A 24,990-nucleotide genomic window follows, 5' to 3' on the forward strand; every position below is an offset into this window, starting at 1 on the left:
TCATAATGCCCTGGAGAGGAAGCAAGAGCGATTGAGAGAGAGTGAAAAGGTTTTTAGTGTCTGGATATTGCCCTCGGCAGCTGCAGTGGGCTTTTTGGTTTAAGCAAGAGACCGTTTCATAATTTGGTTAAGATGGTTGAATAGACATGTAATCATATATTGCCTTCTGCTCTGAGTATCTATTCCAGCTTTCTCAAGAGCAATTCACAGGCTTTTCCAGCACTTAACAATACACCAAATAAACTAACAAAAATTCAATCCGTCCAGCTTATAAATATGTTCCGCACAGTAAGTTCTAAAGAATTACGTCTTTCATTGATTTGGGAAACTGTATTTCCCACGTGAAGTTTTATACGGATTAGCTGATCATTATGTCATGTAAATTTAGAATAAAAACAAATGCTTTAAAATATAGAATAATTCACTTGAGACAAAAATGCATTTAATTCATAAAGTAGTCATTTACCGCCATCGTTTGGTAGATAAATGAACTACACAAGTTTTAAATCTTCTGCGATGACGGTCATAGCATAAAACAGTATCAAATAATATTTATGTTTTCAATGTATTTCCCCCTCTATGAAATGTCTGAAACTTTGTATCTCGGGCACTTCCCGTGTTTATTTGCCTTTTTATGATGAATCACTTCTATGAAGGTTTTGAACGATAAGGTGATTTTTAATATTTTGAGTGAAGTTTGCTTTTAACGAAAACTTTGCCCTGACAAACTTGTATTGTTAATGAAACGTTTGAAAACACAAATGAAACATACAGGTTTCCCTACCTATAGTAAACTAATAGGTACATAGTAAACTTTTGTTGCTGTTGCGTCGCTAGCAGGGCATGATGGAGCGTGTTTGTTTTTCTCCACATTTAAATAGCTTTTGATAAATTTCAGTCTCATAAATGTTAATTAATTGTAATTAATCTCCCGCCACACGGTGGAGCCTTAGTACAGGTAAATTATTATAAAAATAATCGCATGTGTTTTTCGCGTGTTAATATGTAGACCCAGAACAGTGTATAAGTAAGGATTCACTTCAGTTTATGAACTGTTGATTACTCCTCGCTCTTATGGATTGTTTTTCCTCGGATCTGCTAAATAAGGTGTTTCTCATCCAGATCCACCAGATCTTTTGCCTAACCAAAAAAGACTCTAGCTTCTCAAAGCAAACAGGCTATATGTGTATTGTAAGCATCCAAATCAAATAATAGTGAATGATCTGTTGAACGTTTAATATAAAAGGTAAAGAGTTGTCGTTGGTTCGTGTGGCTGCCTGCACAGACTCGGTCCCTCCTCTCATTCAGCGCTTCTCAGCTCTCGGACTGGCACTTCTCGGACACGCTCTTGACGATGAACTTTTTCTATTAGATCGACGTCTTCTGTGCAAAAGTAATTCACAACATTTGGCAACATGTTGAAGGTGGTTGTTGAATCCGCCAAAGGAATTCCTAAAAAGACACTTGGAATTCCAGATCCTATTGCAGCAATCACCTTTAAGGGTAAGTCTTCACATTTTCCCCTGAATAGGTTTATTTTTTATTTATTGATTTTTAAAAAAATAAAATTAAAAATTTATTTATTTTTTAAATTTGCATTTGCTGAGTTAAATTATGTGTTTGAAAACCTAATTAAACTTAATGAAAATAGTTAACGAAATGTAACAAAAAAGTTGAATTGTCGATGCCTTTTTACAAATATGTATAAATTAGTTTTCTATAGCAACATAACATGTTATCGTAAGTTTTTGTCTCATAAATGTGAGATATGCTTGCTCACATGTAAAAGAACATTACATTTCCTTATAAGGGATTGGTATGGCCCATCGTTAGGGAAATACGTCCCTTCCCTTAAACTGTAATGACTGAAAATGTGCAGTTATTTCAGCCTTTATATATGTATACTGCACATATGTATGTATGTATGTGTGTGTGTGTGTGTGTGTGTGTGTGTGTGTGTGTGTGTATATATATATATATATATATATATATATATATATATATATATATATATATATATATATATATAAAGCACATTTTGTTTTACATCGGAGTCCTAAAAACTAAGTTTTTCTAAAAATATCATATTTATAGTGAATGCCAGCTGTTATGTCGATATCATGAATGTTTGATAAGTCATAATATCTTTAAGAGACTTAATAGTTTACTCATTTCAACTTTCAGGTGAAAAAAAGAAAACAAAAGCCATTGACAAAGAATTAAATCCTGTATGGAATGAGGTCAGTACAAGTCATAGTGCTTTCTTTTTTTGTTAGACACTAAAATTATGTAATTTATCAAAGCATCTTAAATGTGAATAACCAATACCTGATTTTGCCATTTCAGATCATAGAGTTTGATTTGAAAGGCACCCCGTTGGATTCCTCGTCATTCATTGATGTAGTTGTGAAAGACTATGAAACCATTGGAAAAGACAAGTATGTGTGCATCCACCTCTTTTTTACTCTATGGGCCTTTGTGGATTCTAACAAGTCATTATTTTGCAAGCATGGTCAAAGAAAAGACGTTTCTTTACATTCCTAATGGTAAGGGTATGCAGGTAGTATTTTATGTTTGCTGAGTGGGTGGGGTTTCCCAGAAATAATTTCAGACATGCTCATTTCTGTATGTAAAATGCCTGAAGGTGAAATCACTGCAGTGTAAATGATAAACCTAAGGAGGTCTTGTACTTCTGTGAAAGCTCTGTGAACTTTTAAGGAGCAGCATTGGGTTAGTGAGATTAGTTTGTGTAGTGCAGCTTTAGACATGAAGAAGCCCTTAAAATCTCACTGCCACACCCAACCACCTTGTCCAAACCTGCAGGGTTATGTTGGCTACAGACTCTAGACTCTCCAAAGTAGCACCTTAGAAGAGTCCTTTAAAAAGCTTCCTATGTTGGATACACATGCAGTCAAACATCGCTGGGTCTTAAATTATTGAGCATTTGGTTTGGATCAGAAGGCAATTTTTTCTTCCATGTGGCAAGTTTTACTGTGCAAAGTCTGCCACGTTAATGAACTTTCCATGAGTCATGCAGATGACTTCTCCGTACCATTCTTTTTTTCTTTTTTTCTTTTTTTTTTTGCAGACTCTCATACACGTTTGCACATACTTGCTGAAGTTTGTATTCATTGTTGCCACAGGCTAGAGCGTAACATAGCAACAAATGAAAAAAAATATATAATAATGATAATAATAAAATAAAAGGTAAACTTGTGAGAACTTGTGAGTGATTTCAGTGTTGACAGACTAAATCACCAGTCTATATACAGGCTTTTAAGAATGATGAAATCTCCTTTTAAATATTTACAGTTGCCTGTGGCCTTATTTGGGAATTTAAAAGTGCCTTTAAAGAGTAAATTGAGACAGATTTTAATCATAGTTTATGACTCATATGTAAACCATGTGTACAGTTTCTTCTTTTTTCTTTTATATCTTTTGCATGTGTTCTTTTCGAAAGATCACAGTGATTGTTTGACAAAGGAAATGCCAGCAGATATTTTTGGCATGAAAAAAAATAAATCATCAAAAAGAAAAAAGAACTGGTCAGTCATTTTAAGATTATATTTCCTGAATATTTACGGGGCTGGGGGTGGGGTTCCATGTATTACACATCAGGCAGGTTAATCTCCATATGATGTTGAGTCCTGTCCACATGGTGAATGTATCAGCCGTGATGGTGCTGAGCAAACAGGATGTGCCTGTTACCAATGTGCATGCTTGTGATGTAAATTATTTATATTACACTTTTACTCCCTTCACATTGTGCGTGTCTCCACAGAAATTGTAGACAAGACGTACATAAACTTAGGCAGTACAGAAGATTTGTGTTCTCATGCATCCCCTCTCTGAAGTTACTCTTTTTTCCCCTCCCCCTGGCACACATGTCCTTTGCCTGGTGTAATTGTTTCCAGCTGTTTTTCCCCTCTGCTTCCTTCTCAGTGCTTGTAAAGGGGTCATATGGCGTTGCTAAAAAGAACATTATTTTGTGTATGTGGTTTAAATGCACTGTGTCATTGTGGTTTTACACATTATGTTCCACATACTGTACATTATTGTTGATCCTCTAAGCTCGTTGTTCTAATAAGCGAGGTGTGCTTTGATTGGCCAGCTGCACTGTGATTGGTTGAATATGGAAAACTCACATTTGAATCATCAGTGGCAAATTCTTTAAATATGAAAACTGTACTTACGTGCTGTGAGTCAGAAGCGGCAGACTAACCTTGTAAAGTTGGACTTGCCCCACTTTATAGAAAGCCTTTGCGCCACAGCCAGCCAGGTGCAGGAAACAGTCCTCCGTAAAATACGCTGCACACACTCGAATATTTGGGTTGAACTGTTCTGGAACAGTGTTGTAAATACAACTTAACCACTGATTTCTAGTTGTGTCCTCTTTCGGAAGGCCAAACTAAGTAGTTTATCTTTCACAACATTTGTAGAAACATGTTTTTATGTCATGTATTTCTGAATGTTATGTAATGATTATAATAGGGTTGTGTAAATACAAGAATGCCATTTTATTCTTGACATCATATTTTCCCTGTGTGGAAATGTGGTGGTTGAGTCCACCCAAACTAAGTCTAGTTGCTGTTTCACCCTGATTCATCAGCCATTGCAAAACTACAAATGGTGTTTTTAAGGTGTCACTGTGAGGTCGTGAGAGAGTTCTGACTGTACTTGCCCCGGATGAGAAATGCAGAAGTGGAACCGAATAATTTAATCTTTGTTTCTCAGCTTTTCAGTCTATTTTGATAATAAGAAGTGAAACAACGCCAGAGAAAGTTTTCAGAATGCAATTTTATACTCTATATAAACTATATGCCAAAGTTGTGGACATATTGAAGTTTGCTTCCCTGTTTAGTATTGTTTTCTTCTGATTTCTAGATTTATTGGTTCTGCAAAGATCTTTCTTAAAGAATTGGCTGCTGGTCAGACCAGATCTCTTCCTTCCAAGAACATTCCTCTAATTAATGAGAAAAAACAGGAATTTGGGGTAAATATTTTGTACAGTATGGACTAAAACCAAAATAATGACAGTGACTAACTTCAAATAATCAAGCATAACAGTTCTAAATGTATTTCTCTGCATTTACTCCTTTAGGCAACTATCAGTTTGATGATTGGCTATGAACCTCCTGCAAGTGCTGTCCCAAACCCAAACGATCAAAACACGGGAGATGCCCAGGCTGGAGAAACTGCAGGTATTTACTGTCCTACATGAACTGTTGTTCTTTTTTTAATCTGTTGCCCTACAGGTCTGCAGGAAGATTTTAGGCATTTGTGTTTACATACTGTATGGAAATGTTTTATGCAAATGAGAGACAGAACATGGATCACTCACAAACAAAAAGAACACACTACCAGAGCCTGCCACATTGTCTCTGTGTACCTAAGAATATTGACGATTCATATTATAACTAAGATGGAAAACTAGGTCATTCTGTAAACAATACAACATTGAAGTCAAAATTACTGTATAAACACATGAACATATAGCCACCCACATTTACATGTCAACTCCTACATATACAGCATTCAGCTACTTGGCAAGGCTTTGTTTTGTGAAGCCAACATAAGTAATTTACATCTAGATAAATTAAAGGGACGGTAGCAAAAACTGGGATCACTGTGCCAATACCTTTTCTGATGGTACACTTTGTACCTCATTTAACCACAGTGTGCATATTAGTACCTTAAAAGTCCATATTAGTACCTAAATGGTACACTTTAGTTTGTTTTGAAAATGTAACCACCAATTTATTTTTACGTTTCTTTAAATTTATTTATAATTTTTTATTTATGTACGTATGTATATATATAGATAGATATCTGTTGGCTTTGATTCTAGCTGGTGAAGAGGAGAAAGGAGCTGATAGTGATGAAGATGCAGGTGATGTGGCTGAGCCAGGGGCACCTGGAGTTTCTCCCTCTGGACAGCCTAAAAAGATGGTTCGTACAACTCGGAAGCGACAGAAATCTTTGGCCAACAAGCCCCAAGATTTCCAGGTATGTATTCCACTTGCTAAACATCCTATCTGAGAAGCTGGTGAGCTTTTACAGAAGCTTTAATCTGCTGACACTGATATTTTTACTTAGATCCGTGTTCGAGTAATTGAGGGTCGACAGTTACCCGGCAATAACATAAAGCCAGTCGTCAAAGTAAATGTGTGCGGACAGACACACAGAACAAGGATCCGAAGAGGAAACAATCCGTTCTTTGATGAGGTATTTTGGTTTTCAATGAGCCCAGCTGACTTTGTTAACAAAGAAAGCTTAATGTCTTATTATTGGTCAATAAATGTTTTTTTCTAGAGAGAAATCTGTCTTTCTCTGGACTGCTTCATGACTTTGGTCTGATTCTGCTTCACTCTGCACTGTACCTGTTTTGGCTAAAAACCTCCTGGCCCACTTCTTTCCTTCTGCGCTGATATTTCTGTCACTCTTACACTTGCCTCAGTGAGTCTAAAATCTCTTAATTTCACATACATGTTCGGTTGAGGCTACTTTAACCAAAGGTTCAGTTTCTATTAGCATTTCATGGCCTGTAAGAGTTCTGTGTTGTGAATAAAACTGAACTTAGATGATGTTTCTACAGATTTTCTTCTACAACATCAACATGCTGCCTTCTGAGCTTTTTGATGAGAGCATCTCGATCCGGGTAAGACAAGGTCTTGAGATGCTCCTGGCACAATACAAGCTTAACAGGTAGAACGTATTATTCCTTGATTAACATTCTATCAACCAACAAATCATAAGACACTGATTGGTTGATAACAATGTTGGTCATGGATCAAACCAGAAAGAGGATCCAAGAGCATGTCCTACTTGTGGAAATCATGTTAAGTAAATAAACGTTTCTTAATATAGTTTTACAGTATATTTGCTGCTAAGAGAGTTTGTACTTTCATCTCTAGTTCATATTATGTGTAAACCATGGTTGCAGCTTATACAGTAACGGATGTATTTCTTTTTTAAATCTAGGTGTATAATGCCTACTCCCTCAGAGCAGACAGTCTTATGGGGGAGTTTAAGGTATGCAATCCTGATGTCATTTGAATATATTTATCATGTGTTTATGATTTGGTTCACATATTATTATCTCATTGCTTTGATGTTGAGTATGTGTTCTTACAAACTCTTTCAAACCTTGTTTTAACAGCTCGATGTCGGCTATGTCTATGATGAGCCTGGTATGTGACATTTTGTTTGGATCTGAACTGTTAAATTGTGCAACACAAGGAAAACTGTGTAAGGGTTAAACATTTAAAACATAATCATATTAGTATGACCTTATGTCTGGGGTGTCTCTGACAGGGCATGCAATCATGAGGAAGTGGTTGCTTCTAAGTGACCCTGATGACTCAGTCTCCGGAGCCAGAGGTTACCTGAAGGTCAGCATGTTCATAGTAGGCACTGGAGATGAGCCACCGGTAAGCTACCAAGTAAACATCACCCTGAAAGTTAAAAATTTAAACTGTTTAATTCTGTGCCATAGCTTTATTGACAGCTGTCCGACATATAGCGCTACTGCACCTTTCAAAACAAACTGCGATCCAGGTTTTGAGTCATGTCTCATGGTCCATTTTTTTCTGTATTATCTATACTGTCCATGGTATAAAAAGGCTGGGAATATAATAGTTTGTTTTGAATGTTCAGTTGCTGAATTTGAACTACTGTAAATTTAAAATGAGGAACCAAATTGAGTGTGCAAATATACTGCATGACATTTTTTATTTAATTCTCACCACGAATTACTGTGAATATGTTTAAAATGTTGCTATTTATATTTGGGGTAAAATAGAGCGTTCTGGAAAATTAACTGTTCTTTGTTCATCCACGTTGGTATATTAAGTAAACATGCAAATTTAGATAAGTGCCATTTAAAAGTTATTTTATCAATATAGCCTTTTATATTATTAATGATCTATTAATGATAAATGATAAATCTTTTTTTAAAGAATTAGTTACCCAGGTTGTCCAGAAAAACAACAACTGTGTTTTGCCGTGACTTGGTCCTGATCTCTGTGTGGTATCTATGATTAACTTGTTGATCAGGTGGAAAAGCGAGAAGCCAATGAGGAACAAGATGACATTGAAAGTAACTTGCTGCTGCCAGCTGGAGTCTCTTTACGATGGGCCACACTGAGTCTAAAAATCTACCGTGCTGAAGACATGCCACAAAGTAATCATCACAGCAACACACAGCTGCAGTTCTATACACTGCCAATTCTATTCCCATAGTCAGTAACATGCGTCTTTTGTCACTTCATTTTCAGTGGATGATGCATTTGCACAGACAGTAAAGAGCATATTCGGTGGAACAAGTGATAAGAAGAATTTGGTGGATCCTTTTCTAGAAGTCAGTTTTGCTGGCAAAAAGGTGAAAACAGAAAAACAATGTCTATTGTTAAAGCATAGGCCTGATTGGTAAAGAATTGTGATGACTTGCTTTATTTTGATCTTTTAAAGTTGTGTACAAAGATCGTAGAGAAGAATGCCAATCCAGAGTGGAATCAGCTGATTCACCTGCAGGTTAAGGTATGAAGGACACTAACCTGGAAACTAGGTCGATAGGTTAATAAAACTGAATACATGGCAAATTCATTAAATCAAAATATCATTTCCATGTAAAATGCCTAGAATGTTTTCAGAACAGTGGTGGTTAATTCTAACACACAAAGTAAGTGAATAGCATAAAATGTCTTCAATCTTTCCTTTTAGTTCCCATCAATGTGTGAACGCATCAAGCTTACTGTATTTGACTGGTAAGTTCTTTCCATCACAGATCATTTTACAGCTCTGACATAAGATTTATTAATGTTTTGAAATAAATCTCTTATGTTCTCCAAGGCTGCATTGTGAAAAGAGAGTGATTGTGAAATATTATAACCATTTCAGATTGTAGTTTTCTATTTTAATGTATTAATGTATTCCTGTGATGGCAAAGCTGATATTTCAGCAGTCATTACTCCAGTCTTCAGTATCAAATGATCCTTCAGAAATAATTCTAATATGTCTATGCGGTTCTTGACTTTTGCATTTTGCAGGGATCGGCTGTCAAGGAATGATGTCATTGGGACCACTTACCTTAATCTGACAAAAATAGCATCATCTGGTGGGGAAATTGAGGGTAGGGTTTTCTGTTTGTGTCTCATGAGGTGCAGGTGCGATTTACTACTATTATTACTACTACTATTGCTGCAATGTCAGCAAGAAGATTTTAATGTACAATATTAATGAAGTATCCTTGAATTTTTCAAACAAACTTTATTTTTAAATAAAACTTGAACAACAGAACCTTTGGATAAATGTTTACTGTCCAACACTATGTATCCTATCCTATGGTTTCTTCACCACAGAATCACCCTCAGAAAATGGAATGCCTCCTTCCTTTAATGGTAATTTTATTTTAATATACTTGAATATGAATAAAATAAACCCGTTTAATGTCCAGCATTTGACATGTTAACTTCAGGCAACTGCAGGCGTGAGTTTGGGTTGTTCAAAACAACAGCTAGAAGTGTTTGAGAAACCTGTTTGAAAACAATCATTATTTTCACAGTCACATTTGGTGGCACTATTGGTGTAGAATTTACACACCTTTGTTAAAATTGGATTTCTAATATAATGGAATTTCAATATTTGTATGATTTTGAGGTTTCAGTAGTCTTTTGGGTTGATTTACTGGTCCTCGCAAAGCATCTCTAACCGATTTTTTCTATTTCAGTGGACTCCACAGAATCCGAGGTTGGATTTCTTCCAGCTTTTGGGCCTTGTTATGTTAACCTTTATGGAAGTCCAAGAGAATTTACTGGACTTCCTGACCCATATGAGGATCTGAATTGTGGCAAGGTGAGTGTTGTGTAAAGAAAAATGCTGTGCTGGGGAATCGGTGAGAGCTGCAATATAAAACATAATAAATACTGGCCAAACCCAGTAACAGTCTGAGAAGGAAAACATATCTGAATTTGAAGATAATATCATCATGCACTGTTTGCTTTGCATAAAAGAATTAAATAAACAGTAAATTCAGCTATTTTCCATTCACACCACCAGCTGTTTGTTGCACAATCCGTGGCAGTTGTCAGAGCTGTTGATCTCGAGCTGTGTGTTACAGGGTGAAGGGGTGGCATATCGGGGGAGGGTTATGATCGAGCTTTCCACTCAACTGGATGCCAAAACTGACAAGAAAGTGGAAGACATTTCAAACGATGATACTTTGGTGGCCCAGGTAACAGCAAGATATTTCTCACACCGTTGCTTCATAAATAAATGAATTTTACACTGATTCCAAATTTCATTGCCAGAAAAGACAAGGGAATTCAGATCCCTATCATTATTATTGCAGAACAGAACTAAAAGAAAATTGTTTTATGTACTTTAACTGTGCAGAAGTACCAGCGGAGAAGGAAGTATTCCTTATGTGCCGTGTTCCACAGTTCCTGTATGCTTCAGGAACCTGGAGAACCCATTCAGTTCGAGGTCAGCATTGGAAACTACGGAAATAAACTGGACTCCACATGCAAACCTCTGGCCTCCACCACTCAGTATAGCTGTGCTGTTTTTGACGGTGAGTTTCTCGACAGATTCAAATAGACCAAACATGAGTCACTTGAGCCCTGCATTACTTGGTTCATAACTGTTTGTGTTTCTCCTAGGAAATCACTATTATTACTTGCCCTGGGCTGATTCTAAGCCTGTTGTTATCCTCACATCTTTCTGGGAGGACATAAGTCATCGTTTGGATGCAGTGAACATCATTCTCTACATTTCTGACCGACTGGTATGATTTTAATGCAGTTTCATGCCATAGAGCGAACAGATAAAGGATTCAGAGCAGTCACACATATTGTATGCCTTTTTCTTTAGCAAGCCAACATCGTCTCTCTGAAGACGGCGCTCCTGGCTAAAGTGTCGGACTCTCGCCTAGCTGAGATTTGGCTGAAACTTATCACCCAACTCATCGATGACCTTTCCAGGTAAATCCCAAAGGCTAAATGTTCTCATCTTCCTTTGTTTTATAATTTAGGATTGATCCTGGAGCAGTGTTGAGCTCAACAACAAAATTACTAAGGAAAATGTTTGTTAACAGGATTTCTTTTTTATTATGTTAATAATAATAAAGAAGATATGAAAAAAATAGATTCATTGTAATGATAATTAAATAATTTTGATCCATACTTACATTAAATCAATTTAATCATACAGGTGATGAAAATATGACAAAAAATAGCACAGCTCAGTGTCTCTAAAATGCAAAAAAAAAAAAAAAAAACTTTTTCATAGACTAAACCTATATGCCATTGCAGAGAAAGTATAATGGACTAAAATGAACACATATGATATAAAAGCATATTGGCTGAATAAAAAAAAATATATAATATAATTTTTTTGTCAAAAACACACACTATGACTAAAACAGCACCAAAAAAAATAACGTGAAAATGAACACTGCCTTGTGACTAACACTATTTTCTTACCATGTGATTAACTTCATTCTTTTTGTATTAGTTACCAGCTACCAGATTTGGAGGGTAAGTCGAATCTGACAGCGCTTGATATTCAGATCAAGAATCTGCGTGACAAAACCATGGCCAGTGTCAAAGAGGCGGCCATTCGCATGAGGGAGGAGGCTGTTGATGTTAGAGCCACAATGCCTGATATAGAGGACTGGCTGGAGCGACTACAGCAGATCACAGAGGAGGTCTGGCATTGCCTCATGAGACACTAATCTTATACTACTGAGTTAGCAGAAGGGGATGTTGTATATCCAAAAGTCAAATATGCATAATCAAAATTCACGTTTGTTTAAATTCACAATACAGCCTCAGAACAGTATGCCTGATGTTATCATATGGATGCTGAGAGGAGAGAAACGTGTGGCCTACGCCCGCATCCCAGCCAATCAGGTTCTCTACTCCACCCACAGCGAGCAGGCCATCGGCAAGTACTGTGGCAGGACCCAAAGCATATTTATGCAGGTAAGAATGACCATTTTGTAAGTGAAAGTTAGAGTGGTCCGTGACTTTTTTATTATTCCAAATAAAGATTTCATGTTTAGACCTAAATCTACATATATTTATAAGAGAAGATGTTTATTTTAGGTAATTTTGCAGGTAAACCTTCCTTATGTCTAGTTTTTCACCATTCTTAATCACTTTTTATTTTTAAATGCAAATATTCAATGTAGTCAACAAATAATATATATATATATATATATATATATATATATATATATATATATATATATATAAACATTTAACAGCAATTATCATTAATTATTATTAAGTATGATAGTAAAGTATAAAAACTTTAGAAGTTATACTGTAATTTTTAATTAAAGCAAAGACTCGATCCAATATATTCAAAAATTTGGGTAAACATGTTAAAATAAATCTGTAGCTATGTATTTGACAACATTGTTGTGAATTATAGTTTAATTTGTACGTTTATAAGCCCTCGAACATACTCGTATTAGCAAGGGGGGCAAAATAATTTTTGATTAAATCATGTGTCAGAGATGTGGCCTAGCAGTTAATGCACGTGCAATACCAGTTTGTGTTATGTTACATTTCCCAGTCCCATTCCCTCATTATTTCCTAATAAATTAATGCAATATTCCAGTTTTTTTTTTTAAAAAGATTAAGATTCAATGTAAACTTCTTGTTTTCAGTACCCAATGGACAAAAACAAAGGTCTCAAGATCCCCGTGCAGCTGCGTGTGAACATGTGGTTGGGTCTGTCTGCACATGAGAAGAAGTTCAACAGCTTTGCAGAGGGAACATTCAGTGTGTACGCAGAGATGGTTAGTCAAAGTGGGCACTGATGTGAAACCTATCTATGTAATATTTAAGTTTGTTTTGACCTGTTTTGTGAAACTTCTCTATGACGACCCTTTCTGTTCCCCTGTGTTAGTATGAGAATCAGGCTCAGGTTTTTGGGAAGTGGGGAACCACGGGTCTAGTTGGCCGGCACAAGTTTTCGGATGTGACAGGAAAAGTAAAACTGAAGCAGGAATGTTTCTTGCCACCCAGGAGCTGGGAGTGGGAAGGAGACTGGTTCATTGACCCTGAGCGTGGGTAAGCCACATTTAATGTGATAAATGCAATATTTGATTGCATGTTTTCAATATGAATATTTCTGTTGGTATGATTAGTGTGGTTATTGAGTTTTACTTTTTAACACCCACTCAGCTTAAACTATACTGCACTGCAAAAAAGAATTAATCAGTATTTTGTCTTTTTTCCAGTAAATAATATTGAAATGTTTTATACACTATATTAAATCACCTGATTATATAAATTAATAATAAAAAAAATAAATAGATTAAGTTTATTTTCCTTATCCCATTGGCCAGATTTTGTCTTGATTTAAGAATAAACCTTATTAAAGTTTGTTACATTTTTGCACAAAAAATAAACTATTTGATAATGAGGTAAGAAAAAATAAATCTTAAAATTAAACATAATTCGATATTGGAAATAAAATTTTACTTCTCAAATATTTGAATGATGTTTAAATATTTTTAAACTTATTTATTGTTGTTGTTGTTGTTGTTTTTTGCCCTTTTCTGTTCATTATTGAAAATGTGTGAATGTACACTCCTATTAAAAAGTTTGGGTTCAGTAATTTATTATAAATATTTTAGTAATTTTGCTTAACAAGGTTGCAGTTTTTGAAACGTTAAAATATAAAATATTATTACAGTTCATAATAACTATTTCCTGTTTTAATATATTTAAAAATTTAATTATTACTGTGATTGCAATGGTGAATTTAATAATTTAATATGCTGATTTGTTGCTTAAGAAATATTTCTTGTTATTATCAGTGGTAAAAATCTGTAAAATCAGTTTTTGTGGAAACCATGATACTTTGATACCATGATACAGGATTCACTGATAAATAGTTACAGAATTTATTTGAAATAGAAATCATTTGTAACATTTGAAACATCTTTACTGTCACATTTGATAAATGTAATGCATCTTTGCTAAATCAAAGTTCATTTCTTAATTTCATTTCATTTTATTCATTTCTATTCATTTAAATTCATTAAAAAAAAGAAACTTACTGACCCCATACTTACATGCACACCATAAATAATGACTCTGTGGAATAAGTAAAGTGGTTTAAAGTGTTTTGGTTCTGTCTAGCGCACAATCAGAGGAAATTGTGGTAGTTGGCACACAACCGTAATCAGCCCTGCTGTAACATAAACATAGTCTCTCTGCCAGACTATATCTACTCTGTGTTTTTTTTACTCTTCCTGGCCACTTACACTGACCCTGCTCCCTACACTGTAATGAGTCATGGCCTTGGCTCAGTGTTTGACTGTTTTGTGTGTGTGTTGAAATAAATGTGTCGCTAACACCCCAGCTTTGTGTTCTGTGCTCGACTCAGTCTGCTTACAGAGGCTGACGCAGGACATTCTGAATTCACAGACGAGGTCTACCAAAATGAAACTCGCTTCCCTGGTGGAGAATGGAAACCTGCCGCTGAACCTTTTACTGATGTGGTGAGAGAACAAGCACTGCAGAGTCAAGGAGAAAGAGCAACATTTAATGTCACAGAATACATAGACATTTCAGTTTTGAATTTGCATTCGGAATTTAGTATGGAAATTTAAAGCAGCTGAACTTTTCTCACTTTCAGTGGCCACAAAGAAAGTTCACATCCTCCATGCCTCAATTTTGGATCACTGGGATAGTTCCTGTTTAATAGGAATAATTTAACCAGAAATTAAAATTAGGATCATTTAATTATTGGCTCATGTTTCAAACCCAATTCATGAATTTTCTTTCTGTGGACCAAAAAGGTGAAATTTTAGCGAAAATCATGGGCATCTTTTTAATCGCAAAGCACAATAAAAGTATCTTCAGCACAAACATGTGCAATATGTTAGCTTTATATGATGAACATCTGGGTTCATGAGATAAGCAGTGATTAATTATTTTATGAATGAATCACTGATTATTTTTAATGAATCAGTTTATCCATATCTGATTCATTCATTCATATTATGTGTGTGATTTGGTTTTTAAGTTCGATTTTTTTAGTTAATGTCCCACAGAGTGGAAGATAATTCAGTGAGTAACAATTTATTTACATTTCCATTTTTTCTTTTTCATCACACTATACTATTAAATACTGTATGGCAGGGATAGGCAACTCCGGTCCTGGAGGGCCACTATCCTGCAGAGTTTAGCTTCAGCCCTCATAAAAACTCACCTGCCTGTATCTATCTAGTATTCCTGAAAACACTGATAGCCTTGTTCAGGTGTGTTTAATTAGGGTTGGAGCTAAACTCTGCAGGACAGTGGCCCTCCAGGACCGGAGTTGCCTATCCCTGCTGTATGGGTTCAGAGGACGTTATAAAGATACTTTTGTGGTCTTTGTGTACATGAAATGCTCTTGAAATGATTTCAAATGTCACATTTGTCCATGGAAGAAAGAAAGTTATTCACATTTAGAGAAACATGAGGGTGAGCAAACAATGATAGAATTGTCATTTTTGGGTGAATGACCACTTCTCAAGTATTGAATGATGAGATTTGTTCTGTGCAGAATGGCGAGAAGGCCCAGAACCCTCAAGAGATTGAGTGTCCTCCAGGATGGATTTGGGAAGATGACTGGAATTTTGACATCAACAGGGCTGTGGATGAGAAAGGTCAGGAATTCTGACAACCATCTTTCTGCACTTTCTGTTCATCAAAGAATTCTTAAAAATGTTTTCCACAACCGTATTAGACAGCACAATTGTTTTTAACACTGATAATAATAAGAAATGTTTCTTGAGCATTAAAACAACTTATTATTATTCCTGAAGGATCATTTGACTCTGAAGACTGGAGTAATCCAGGAAGCATCCCTTACATGATTCCAGCTGAATCCAATATTTTAACATCTGTTTTCCCATTGTTTGTGTTGGTTGTCAGGATGGGAATACGGTGTCACCATTCCTCCTGATGATAAGCCCAGGTCGTGGGTGGCTGCTGAGAAAATGTACCACATCCATCGCAGGAAAAGACTGGTCCGGCCCCGCAGGAAGACATCAGACACACCCACTATAGAGGTAAGAACTCCTCTCTACTGTTACTTTCTGATTTTTAATATGCAATTTTACTGATTTGTACAATGTTAACTTGCACTGTTTTGAACTGCAACCGGCTTTCACTTGTGATTGAGTATTAGTGAAAATCATTAGTCAAATATTGTCTGTAATATGCGTAGTCAATGTTCTGCCAACAGAAGAAAGACATTGGCGATGGCTGGGAATACTCGTCTCTGATTGGGTGGAAGTTCCACAGGAAGGAGCGTTCCTCTGACACATTCCGCCGCAGACGCTGGAGGAGGAAAATGGCGCCAGCTGAACGTGTGGGCCCGTCGGCTATCTTTAATCTGGAAGGGGCTTTGGTTAGTGCACTGATTTTCTTAAATGAATGTCAGAATAGAAAACAACTAGTTTTGGGTAGGAGACAACCTTGGGCATATTTGTTTATTTATTTGTCTTTTAACACATGGTTAAACGGGACTAAAAGTATTATTGTTTGTTTTTGAACCATTCCTGTGGTTGTAGTTTGATGGAAAGATTATAAATGACATGACTTATTTTATTTAGAACTCCATTTTGAAGGATATTGAACTTTTTAAAAAGCCACTTCTACCTCACTTGTTTTTATTTGCTGATAGGGAATAGATGAGGACGAGAAAGGCAGCAAAAAGGACCCGGCTAAACTCTTTGGTGCCAACACACCATCTGTGTTTTGCAGATTCGACAGTGAGTAATGTTTAAACATCCCTACTGATTAAAGAACTCCTTCTTAATTCCCTACACTGATTACATCTCTGAGACTAACACACTCCTCCTATTCCTGACAATCTGCACAAAACTAAACAACAACAAGAACAGTTAGGGAGCCAATAGAAATCCTGAGTGAGTGGTGCTGAGTAATAGTATTATTATACAAAAGGGAAGCACCAAACACCTAGCTGTTCTGCATGGTAGAATTTCCCTGGAATCTACAGTATAATACTGTTTTAAATTCACAAGTTCATTACTTTTTTCATAATTGTGACTTTATAACAATGTGACTATACAGTATTTTTTATTCTAAACTGTATCTTGCGAACAGAGTCATTCATCTATCATCTCAGAGTCTATGCATATCAAGCCAAGAACCTTCTGCCTATGGACAAAGACAGCTTTTCTGGTGAAGAATTTTACATCTAATATGAACACAATTCACCTTACACATGTTTTTAGTTAAATAAATGTTGTCTGACTGAACTTTTGTTTTTTCACAGACCCCTATGTGCATGTGTCATTCTTGCATGTCAGCAAGACTACAGAGATTGTTAAAACCAGTCTCAATCCCACATGGGACCAAACCCTTATTTTTGATGACATCGAAATCTACGGAGACCCTCAGACCATCGCTCATAACCCACCCAGTGTTGTTCTGGAAGTTTATGATAATGACCAAGTGGTATGACTCTCTGTTAATCCAAACTGGCCTTTGGGGAATCTTCAAAAAGCACCTCATGTTGATCTTGATCCATGGATGTGTTGTAGGGGAAGGATGAGCCGATGGGCAGATGCACGTGTCCTCCAGTAGTGAACCTAAACCCTGCCACCCCATTAACACCTAGACTCCTTTGGTTCCCCATCACTTTGAAAGGACGAAATGCAGGAGAAATGCTGGTAGCAGCTGAGCTCTTGCTCAAAGATAAGGTTGTTTTTATTCTTACTTGCTGTGTGTTAATATTTTTATCCCACTACACATCAGTGTACTATTATAGTTTTATATACTATACTATAGTTTTATTAATATAAAATTTTATACATTCAGCTTTTGTTTTAATTTTAATTAGTGCTTTTGTCATTTTTATTAGTTTTTGTTTTCTTTTAATATTACTATTGAGGTTTAGTTAAGTTTTAGTTTTAGTTTGGTTACCAGTTAGCAATTTTAGTTCTTAAATTTAAACTAAACAAAATTCAACTTGCAACTAACTGAAAAGGTTTTTACCTAAAAATTTATTTAAGGTTTATTTCAATTAACAAAAAATATTTCAAAATAGTGTGTCGATGATGCAAGAGGACAACAGTATTACACTACATTTTTCAGTTAAAATCAGTTCATTATTTATTCAGTGATGTCATCGTCCATCTCAGTTTAGTTCAAATAGTATTTGTACAATTAAGTTGCCAGTATGACAATATTGCCAGAAATTAAGCATCCCTAACTAAGCAAGCCAAATGCGACAGTGGCAAGGAAGCAAAACTCCATTGGTGAAAGTAATGGAGAAAATAGTTAACTTTATAAAGTAAACCTAAACACATATGTTTTTTGGTATGAAAGATAATTAATAGTCTAGAATGAAATGTGTTTGATGTAAATATTTTTAGCATACTATCATTTGTGCTCATATAGTTACTAATCTAAATACAGTTTGTATTACAGGATTGCTAGCAGTTTCAGATTTGCAGGGTTTAAACAGTATGTTTTGTGAAAATGTAGCTATATCACCACTACCAGGGAAACATGCAACTAGAGAATTGCAGTTTTACCCAATGGCCTATCTGTTGTCACCAATAGCGTGTCTCTTAACCACATCACCATTATCATTTGCTTATCCACTATGCTATTCATTGTTGACCTCAGGCAAATGACGTTAACCTTCCCCTGGTGCCTCCTCGGAGAAGTACGAATCTGTACATGGTTCCGCAGGGGATCAGGCCTGTTGTGCAGCTCACCGCAGTCGAGGTAATGCAGTCATCCTTACCAATAATGTGCTGAAACCAAACTAAATGACTGCCAGTGTCTCATACTGTGTGTTTTGACAGATTCTTGCCTGGGGTTTAAGGAACATGAAGGCATATCAACTTGCTGCAGTGTCTTCCCCCAGCCTTATAATTGAATGTGGAGGGCAGACTCTTCAGACTGCCATCATCAAAAACATCAAGAAAAATCCCAACTTCCCTGGATCTGTCCTGTTCCTCAAAGTGGTACAGCACATTTTGCTGCTTGGATGTTTTAATCCTAATACTGTGCATAACGTAAAAACTCTCTCTCTCTCTCTCTCTCTCTCTCTCTCTCACTCACTCACACACACACACACACACACACATACAAAGTAATTGTGTTTGTAAGTGAAGCTTTGTTGGTTTTGAACAAGCAGATCCTGACAGTCTCTCTCACTTCCTCTGTCTCACACACTCTCTTTCTGTCTTTTTCTTCAGCTTCTCCCTAAAGATGAGATGTACACTCCTCCCATTGTGCTCAAAGTTATTGACCACAGACCCTTTGGTCGGAAACCAGTTGTTGGACAGTGTACTATAAACTCCCTTGAGGAGTTCAGATGTGATCCTTACATATCCACCACCGAGGTGGCAATGTCTGCAAAGGGTAACATTGTATTTCAATATATTTTGAATGAATATATTATATATTAGTCCATAGATACATATATAATTCCATATACACACATTTAATTATCTCATGTATAATTTATGTGTCTCAGTGGCCATGATGTCTGCAGCTCCCAGAGATGTTGTCATTGATATGGGGGACAGAATGCCCAGTCCTTCTAAACAGGTACAGTAAACAAATCTGAGTTATTTCATATATTTGCAACCATTATGGTAATTAGTTTACTTCTTTGTTACTCATTTGTGGTTTACCCACTTTCCAGTAGAAATTAAAATAAATAGCCTTTTCCGTCATTATATAACACTCCGGAAACGATGCTATTATGGCACAAATAGCTGCGGACAGATTGTTACAGCATCTTAGAGCCAAACTCACTTCTGTTATACCACAACCTATTGTAGGAAGAGGATACAGTGGACTGGTGGAGCAAATTCTATGCCTCCATTAACGAGCACGAAAAGTGCGGCCCTTATCTCCAGAAAGGATATGAGACCTTAACAGTGAGTTAACTTGCCTGATCTTACCATCCTGTTTGGATATTTGCGTCCTTCTTATGTTTCAAAGCGGAGAAGTTATTGCCATTGTTATGTAATTGAACAGTGTTAAAATGTTTCTGTTTCAGGTTTATAACACAGAGCTTGAGGCGGTCCCAGAATTCAGAGGGCTGACAGACTTCTGCACTACATTCAAGTTACAGAGGGGCAAAACCGAGGATGAAGAGGAAGACCCATCTGTAGTGGGAGAGTTCAAGGCAAGTCTGTGCCAGTCAGATATGCACTGAACTTCCTTTGCTTCTGAATTGAGAGGCTTTTTTTTTTTATAAGGGGTGGTAGTTTCCTTTTCATTAGAAATCTAGGTTGCTAACACAAAGGCTGCTGGTTCAGTCCAAGTTCAGTACAAACCCACCTTATGACTATTGTGACCTTATGTTCGGCATTTAATCTCAGGATGTTGAGAAAGAACTTTTCCCCTACATGGCTAAAGTATTATGTAATAATGAAAACATTTTGAGAGCATTTGCTACAAGGTAAGTTTATATTTACATAGAGGGGATTCTGGGCAACTCTAAACACGGAGAAAATATTCAGAGAGAATTTGCACACACACAAAAAAGGCAACAAAAAGAGTATAGGTTATATTAGACTGCCATCTAGTGGTCAACATCTAACAGAGCACATTTTACTTGATATGGTATGACTATATTCACAGGGCTCCTTTCGAGTGTATCCCTTGTCAGATGACCCAAATGTCTCAGACCCACCACGACAGTTTAGGGAGCTGCCTGAGAGCTGTCCTCAGGAATGCCTGGTCAGAATCCACATCATACGCTGCCTTGACCTGCAGCCAAAAGACAACAATGGCATGGTGAGTATATAGTCAGTTCACAAGTAAAACAATAAAAGACTTTAATGGGTACACAAAGCATCACATTTGACATTTTTGACATGTAACATGTTCATATACTATCTTTTTGAAGTGTGATCCCTACATAAAGCTTTATCTGGGGAAGAAAATGATTGATGACAGAGATCACTACAAACCAAACACTCTAAATCCAGAATTTGGAAGGTGAGAATGTGAATATCGATGCATTTACATACAGATATTTGTGTGCTTCTAATTTTACTGCTGAGATTTTTAAAAACTATTTTACATTTTCTTCACAGAGTGTTTGAACTGAGCTGCTACATTCCACAAGACAAGGACTTGAAGATTTCCATCTATGATTTTGACCTGCTTAGCTCTGATGAGAAGGTTGGAGAAACAGTCATAGACCTTGAGAATAGACTTCTTTCTCGCTTTGGCTCACATTGTGGAATCCCAAAATCTTACTGTGTGTAAGTGTTTATCTCACCAGTGGCCACTGTTTCACATAAAGTTTTATCATGTCATTGCCTGCTACAAGACATTTACATAGACTTGATATTGTAATATTTTAAATATGTTTGAAAAAGATCTGGTGTGAACCAGTGGAGGGACCAGCTCAAACCATCTCAGATCCTACAGAATCTAGCCAGGATGAGAGGAATTCCTGCTCCTCAAATTGCAGATGACGGAAGTTTCCTGTCGTTTGGAGGACGAGAGTACAGGCTAGATGAACTGGGTATGCTTATTTAAACTATTAGACCTTGTTTTGATCTCAACATCACAACTACTGTTCAAGTTTTTGGTGTCAGTAGGTTCTTTTTTAATGTTTTTTTTTTAATAAACTATATAAACTACTTTGAACAGTAATTTATATAACTTTCATTTAGAAGGGATGCATTCAATTTATCAAAAGTGACAGCAAATTCATTTATAATGTCACAAAAGATTTCTATTTCAAAATATTCTCAAAGAGATTTTAAATAATGCTTTTCTTTTGTACTTTCTATTCATCATATAATCATCCAATAATGTATCATGGTTTCCGAAAAATATAAAGCAGCAAAACTGTTTTCAATGTTGATACTAAGAAGTAATGTTTATAATGATTTCTGAAGGATCATGTGACGTCATCAGCTTTGCCATCACAGACATTTTTTTTTTACATTTATTAAAAGAAAAAAAACAGCTATTTTAAATTGAATTCTTATTTCACAATATGACTGTTTTTGCAGTATTTTTGATCAAATAAATGCACTTTGTAAGCATAAGAGCCTTTTCAACCCCAGACTTTTGAAAGGTAGTTTGAATATGAACTTAATAACCCCTTATGTAGTGAAGAAAGGTACAATTTGTTGTTACTATAGTTTTACCTGATTCAACACAAGTGTACTTGATGTATGTTGCGTTTATACTCTGATGTGGAACTTGCAGCAACATGTATTGCTAAACAAGCATTTTATTATACAGTAAATAAGCAATGACAAAACAAATGGATATTACTTTCCTCATAGAGGCCAATAAAACCATCCATCAACATCTGGGTCCACCCAAGGAGCGAATCTGCTTGCATGTGTTGAGGAGGCAAGGCCTTGTCCCAGAGCATGTGGAGACCAGGACCCTGTACAGCACCTACCAGCCCACTCTCTCTCAGGTCAGTCCCCACATCCTCAGCTTTTCTAATACATACTCAAAACCTTGCAGTGATTTAATCCAGAAGTACTCTCTGTGTCACTCATGATCATTTTACCTTTGCAGGGCAAAATCCAGATGTGGGTTGAAATATTCCCCAAAAGCCTCGGTATTCCTGGACCCCTTTGTGACATCACTCCTCGGAAACCCAAAAAGTACCATCTACTTTTCCTCACAACTGTAAAACTACTTATGTGTGTGACTGATGTTGTAATGTGTCCCTTTACATTGAAGGTATTTGCTGCGAATCATCGTTTGGAATACAACCGAAGTCATCCTGGATGAAACCAGCATCACAGGAGAAAACATGAGTGATATCTATGTGAAAGGGTAATATGTTGATTATAATATTAATATAGTACTATTATTCAAATGTTCAGTATCAGTAAGTATTTTTGAAAGAAATTAATATACATTAAATTTATCAAAAGTGTCAGTATTTCTATGAATCCTGAAAAAGTGTATCAGGGTTTCCACAAAATATTAATCAGCACAATTGTTTACAATATCAATAATATGAAATATTTTTTGAACACCAAAACAGCCTATTAGAATGATTTCTGAAGAATGGGGAGACACTGACTAAAGACTGGAGTCATGAATGAAAATTCAGCTTTGCCATTACAGGAATAAATAACATTTTCAAATATATTAAAATACATCAAATGTATTATAATAAATGTATTGAAATTGTACTGTTTCAGTATTCCACAATATTACAGTTTTTACTGTATTTTTTTATCAAATAAATGCAGCACTGGTGTGCATAAAATACTATTTTCAAAAACACTGAAAAATAAAAATTATACTGACCCCAAACTTACAGTATATGTATTTATTTATATTATTTATTTATATTTATATTATATATTATATATTATGTCTTTATAGCTGGATGCCAGGTATGGAAGAGGACAAGCAGAAAACTGATGTCCATTACAGATCTCTAGATGGAGATGGAAATTTTAACTGGAGATTTGTCTTTGGCTTTGATTATTTGCCAGCAGAACAGTTGTGTCTTGTGTCTAGAAAGGTAAGTGCTTTGGAAAAGTGTAAATAAATGTTGTATGAAGTGTTTTCATTCATTGATAGTCACAACAAACTATATGTTCTCATTTCCAGGAACACTTCTGGAATCTAGACAAAACTGAGTTCAGGACCCCTCCTAAACTGATCATTCAGATCTGGGACAATGACAAATTCTCCTTGGATGATTACTTAGGTGAATTCTCTTCGAATAAACATTTATACCCATTAGATGTTTAAGCCTTATTTTTTTTCATTGCAATTTTCATGGTTTTGGGAATTGGCTTTTTGCAACAGGTACGGTGGAGTTGGATCTGCTTCACCTCATCCCTCCAGCTAAAACCCCTGAAAAGTGCTCTCTAAGCATGCTAAACCAAACAGGCAAAAACCTCACACCTTCATCACTGTTCTCCCAGAAGTCTGTGAGGGGTTGGTGGCCTTGTGCCATGGAGGAAGATGGCAAAAAAATCCTGGCTGTGAGTGTAGCTTGCAAGCACACTGCTAAAAATAAGATACATGACGCATACTGCATACGTACAGTACAAATGGTAAAGACCGTTCTCTTTGTGGCATTAGGGCAAAGTGGAGATGACGCTGGAAGTGGTGGAAGAGAAGGAGGCAGAAGAGAGACCAGCTGGGAAAGGAAGAGATGAACCCAACATGAACCCTAAACTAGATCTTCCAAAGTATGAGAATATCAGTGTTTGGCCATTCAGAATCATGTTTGATTGGATAATGTGAATAATACTGTATGTTGTACTATGTTCAAATAGCCGTCCAGATACATCCTTCCTTTGGTTCACAAATCCATGCAAGACCATGAAGTTTATAATATGGCGCAGATACAAATGGCTCTTCATTGGTCTCATTATTCTCATACTGGTCATCCTGTTTGTTGGAATCCTCTTGTATTCCTTCCCTGTGAGTCTTTTTCAAACATTATTAGTAAATAATAATATTGTTATAAGCAAAGTAACTGTAAGAATCACTAAATCATGTGATTTTTCTAAATTTGCTTTTTTATTCTTACAGAACTACATTTCCATGAAAATCGTGAAGCCATATTAATTGGACAATTTCAAGATATTGGTGCAGCGACTTCTACTGGGACACAGTCAATAGACAACCAGCATAAATGTTTTTTTTTTTATTTTTTTTTTAATGTATTTTCCTCTGTTTTTCCCCTACAGAAATACTTGAATGTATAACCTAATCCAAGTGCTTTTTTTTTCTTTGTAGTCAACACTGGTTAGGCAGATAACATAACAATGCTGCTAGAAGTTGCAATATATTTGTTTTATTTCCAATCCCTGACTATGTTTATTTTCTTTTGTTATTGTTATGTTATTTTCATTCAGGCATAAAAGTTACCATTTACAACCCGATTTTAAGTATGCAATTTTTAAGTAACTAAAATCAGATGCATCTGTTCCTTTGTTGTTCATTATGCATTTAACAAATATTTCTTGTATAC

At 36.0% G+C, this 24,990-nt stretch overlaps 1 protein-coding gene across 1 annotated transcript; it reads left to right on the forward strand.

Annotated features, from left to right (window-relative positions):
- Positions 1 to 1,066: 1,066 nt before the first annotated feature.
- Positions 1,067 to 24,901, forward strand: LOC128026144 (myoferlin). Its single transcript, XM_052612905.1, has 53 exons — positions 1,067 to 1,503; positions 2,185 to 2,240; positions 2,347 to 2,438; positions 4,885 to 4,993; positions 5,102 to 5,201; positions 5,849 to 6,006; positions 6,097 to 6,225; positions 6,596 to 6,658; positions 6,982 to 7,032; positions 7,160 to 7,190; positions 7,315 to 7,430; positions 8,056 to 8,182; positions 8,277 to 8,380; positions 8,470 to 8,538; positions 8,722 to 8,765; positions 9,048 to 9,130; positions 9,360 to 9,398; positions 9,728 to 9,852; positions 10,118 to 10,231; positions 10,393 to 10,570; positions 10,659 to 10,783; positions 10,870 to 10,979; positions 11,512 to 11,704; positions 11,826 to 11,981; positions 12,674 to 12,805; positions 12,916 to 13,079; positions 14,404 to 14,518; positions 15,568 to 15,670; positions 15,939 to 16,075; positions 16,252 to 16,416; positions 16,693 to 16,780; positions 17,136 to 17,213; positions 17,308 to 17,489; positions 17,576 to 17,734; positions 18,666 to 18,767; positions 18,848 to 19,009; positions 19,244 to 19,409; positions 19,525 to 19,598; positions 19,835 to 19,933; positions 20,056 to 20,184; positions 20,643 to 20,798; positions 20,911 to 21,002; positions 21,101 to 21,271; positions 21,389 to 21,537; positions 22,313 to 22,452; positions 22,557 to 22,645; positions 22,725 to 22,820; positions 23,382 to 23,523; positions 23,613 to 23,712; positions 23,814 to 23,992; positions 24,093 to 24,202; positions 24,290 to 24,437; positions 24,549 to 24,901. The coding sequence occupies exons 1-53, from the start codon at positions 1,416 to 1,418 to the stop codon at positions 24,582 to 24,584; spliced, it is 6,123 nt and encodes a 2,040-aa protein (XP_052468865.1). The 5' UTR covers positions 1,067 to 1,415; the 3' UTR covers positions 24,585 to 24,901.
- Positions 24,902 to 24,990: the final 89 nt, after the last annotated feature.

The sequence above is a fragment of the Carassius gibelio genome, chromosome A13, assembly GCF_023724105.1.
Source record: "Carassius gibelio isolate Cgi1373 ecotype wild population from Czech Republic chromosome A13, carGib1.2-hapl.c, whole genome shotgun sequence".
Lineage (NCBI taxonomy): Eukaryota > Metazoa > Chordata > Actinopteri > Cypriniformes > Cyprinidae > Carassius > Carassius gibelio.

Excerpts from the sequence above, each read along its gene's own strand:
- LOC128026144 (XM_052612905.1), top strand. The coding sequence starts at position 1,416 with ATGTTGAAGGTGGTTGTTGAATCCGCCAAAGGAATTCCTAAAAAGACA. Across the intron at positions 8,539-8,721 it reads TGATTCACCTGCAGGTTAAG|TTCCCATCAATGTGTGAACG; the intron begins GTATGAAGGACA and ends CTTTCCTTTTAG. Across the intron at positions 9,853-10,117 it reads AGGATCTGAATTGTGGCAAG|GGTGAAGGGGTGGCATATCG; the intron begins GTGAGTGTTGTG and ends TGTGTGTTACAG.